Source organism: Galdieria sulphuraria (genome assembly GCF_000341285.1).
Source record: "Galdieria sulphuraria unplaced genomic scaffold scaf_355, whole genome shotgun sequence".
NCBI classification, from domain to species: Eukaryota; Rhodophyta; class Bangiophyceae; order Galdieriales; family Galdieriaceae; genus Galdieria; species Galdieria sulphuraria.
Genome location: NW_005178120.1, coordinates 1 through 3,183, shown reverse-complemented (window position 1 = coordinate 3,183; position 3,183 = coordinate 1). Strand labels below are relative to the sequence as shown.

Here is a 3,183-nt window from a genome sequence, read left to right as displayed (position 1 = left end):
GTGTTTGATACAAAGGCAACTTTTTTTGAACTGGAGAAGAATGACAAAGGTGTGGTTCGACCGTACAATGACTTTTTTGGTATCATTAGTCAATTGTGCGAAGAACCCGACTTGTTTTTTATTGTTGTTGGGAAAAGCAAGGGTTTAAGTATTAAGAATGATGTGGCTTTTGGGCTATCAAGAGTTATATTACATTTTATCCCTTTATCACCTTTGGACGCTTCCAGTATCGTTGAGTTCCTTCAAAAAAGTCTTCTTGAAACACCTACTCAAGTTCCAGTTTGTAATGTCTTATGTAGTTCTTCATTTTCAGTAAATGAATTGGCAGATTCGTTATTGGAATGTACAGGTGGAGTTCCTGGTTTGTTGACTCGTGCAGTAAATATGCTTCTGAATTATATAATAGCAAGAAACCAGCCTTTCATATCGAAAGAAGAATGTTTGACGTGTATGAATGACTACGATTTCCGAAGAATTTGTGCTGAACCATTTGTGGAACGAATATTGAATTTGGACGAAGATAGAAAAAGTGTTTTTGATTTACTTTTGATGATGGCACTTTATCGTATACCGTTTCAAGTAGATGATAGATTGTCCTCGGAGTCTTATCTATTTGATGCAGTCACTGAGATGGGACTATATCGATATCCTATTGATCAGAATACTTTCCAAATTCTTATTCCAAAAGTATTTGTTGGAATCTTCAAGAAAGACCCTTCCATCTCTTCTTTGGAAAAGATACTTCTCGAATCACTTGATGTAGAACCAGTAGATTGTTTCGTCTATTCAAAGTGTCGTGTATTTGAAGGAATTGTCGCTTTACGACTAGTTTTGATGTTGTCTTCAAAGAATCGAAATGAGTTGAGAGAATTGTTGTGTCAATTGTCTCCGATATGGAAACAAATGAAACTTCCAATCAGTACAATATCACCTATTCACTATATCAAGTCTGTTGTTAGTTCTAGAGAAACAAAAAGTGAATCGAACAAGAGTCGACGAACTTTTGCCAATACTGAATGGAATAAGATTATTCGAGAGACACTTTATTTAGAGACTATTTACATTCCTTTGGACGCTACTTCTCATAGTCCTGATATTATATTCAAATTACAATCTCCTGTGGAACCCAAAGTTCTTACTGTTGGAGTTGCATGTAAAGGACGTTGGAAGTCGGAAGGAATTGGCTTGTCAGATATTATAGATGAAGCCAAGAAATTTTTAGATCCTGTTTATGATCAAGTCTTATCCAGTGCAGTGGATTATCATCATTGTATGCTTATTATCGTTAGTACAAAGTTATCATTGAATGTTTCTAATGAGTTGGGTAATCAGAGTCGTTGTTACTCCAGTGGAATGTTTATTGGAGGTGATTTGTTCAAAGTACCTGATAATTGTGAACTTGTTATTCTTTGTGAAAGAGATGTCCAAATGCTGATTGACAAAGAAATATTGAATGGACTTGAAAGAGCATTTTGTGTTTCTCATAATCCTACTTTCTGGGATTTTGGATTAGATTTACTCGATAGAATCCGTAACAGTTTCTTAAGTTGGCAATAGATTCTAACTCAGTCCTTCCCTTTGTTTTGAAGAGCAAATAAACTTTTTTTTGTATGTTTGAAACTCGGTTACAACTTATTTGCTTTCACTCTGAGGATTATTGTCTTAATATGGTACTAACCACGAAAATCAAAATAAGCCTATTGTTGTAAAAGTCACTGTCACAGTTTGACAGGTCTTGTTTGCTTCTTGTTACTACTCAGGAGAGTGTCCCAACGTGTTGATAAATGGGTTTTATACAAGGTATTGTATTCGTCAAAGACTTTATATATGGTTCGCCTTAGGTTGAAAGTTCCTCAGCTGGTCTATTTTCTAATAGCTCAGAGAAGTTGTTTTTATATACAATTGCACACAAACCAATATCCACTCTTTATTACAAAAAAAATGAGAAAGATAGTCTTTATCTAAAAGGCAAATCATGTTCTTATCAAGACTTGTTCAAAGCTTCAAAAGACTTTCGTCGCAATCAAGAGTTTGAGCATTGGAAACTATTAAAGAAGATTGATTGACCATTGTTGTATTTTACTGTCGCATAGTTTACTTCATAGCTTGCGATATGTCTAGTGAGTTTCAACCAGAAACCGTATATGACATGGTTGTAGTAGACCGAGAACAAGATGTTGGTGTAGTAACAAAGCAGTTATTTCAGCTATACACTCTCCGTAAACTTGGTATCCCTTTCAAACCAGTCATACCCTTTGGTCCCCACCTCTTCGGAAGTGGGAAGACAAAATTCGTAAAAAGTTACTTGGAACTGGTGAATAATATGGGTGAAAGTGCACTGATAGGTCTCGATTACGTTGGTGAGTCTGAGAAGGCCAACCGAAGAGGTTTCCTGGAGAAGCTGAAAAGGGCTTCATTGCTCTTTGTGGATTTGAGGGAGTTGGAGCCCACAGAACCGAAAGAACGCAACCTAAAGTGGGCAGTCTACTATTTGTTAGTAAAGGCTGCTTTTTTGCAATCAGGTCTTCCGCAACCAGACCCGGACGAATGTTTCAAGGAACTAAAACTTAGGAGTGATGCTTTGGTCCAGAAAATCCGTTCAATCTTAAACATTCCTTCCGATCAATATCTTCTTGTGGCATTTGATGAAGTTGGTGTGTTTGATACAAAGGGAACCTTTTTTGAACTGGAGAAGAATGACAAAGGTGTGGTTCGACCTTACAACGACTTTTTCGGTATTATTCGTGAGTTGTGTAAAGAACCCGACTTGTTTTTTATAGTTGTTGGGAAAAGTGAAGGCTTAAATATATATAATTACGTAGCTTCAGTCTCAAGAGTTCAGTTAGTGTTTATTCCTCTTTCGCCGCTTGAGAACCATAGTATCGTGGAACATTTGGAGAAAAGTTCTTGCTTTTTATTCCCTGGGAGCCCAAAGGTTTCAGAAATTCTTTGTCACGAAGACTTCTCAACTAGTGAACTTGCAGAATTGTTGTTGGAATTGACTGGTGGTGTTCCTGGTTTACTTGTTCGAGCAATCAGTTACCTTCTGCTGTATAAATCATCCAACAACAATTTCTTATTATCTAAGGAAACCTTCTTGATCATAATGAATAGCTTTCTAGTAACAAATTATTGTGTTGCGCCATTCTTACCTCGTCTGATAAGTCTCAGTGAGCAGCGTAA

At 36.6% G+C, this 3,183-nt stretch overlaps 2 protein-coding genes across 2 annotated transcripts; both read left to right on the top strand.

Moving 5' to 3' along the window:
- On the top strand, window positions 1-1,614 carry Gasu_65760 (archaeal ATPase; the record flags this gene model as incomplete). The annotated part of the gene is made up of 1 exon (XM_005702228.1): window positions 1-1,614. A coding segment is annotated over one exon (1,557 nt), but the record flags the coding sequence as incomplete, so codon positions are not given.
- Window positions 1,615-2,013: 399 nt separating this feature from the next.
- Gasu_65750 (archaeal ATPase) lies at window positions 2,014-3,051 on the top strand (the record flags this gene model as incomplete). Its single annotated transcript, XM_005702227.1, has 1 exon — window positions 2,014-3,051. A coding segment is annotated over exon 1 (938 nt), but the record flags the coding sequence as incomplete, so codon positions are not given.
- Between the last annotated feature and the right edge of the window lie 132 nt (window positions 3,052-3,183).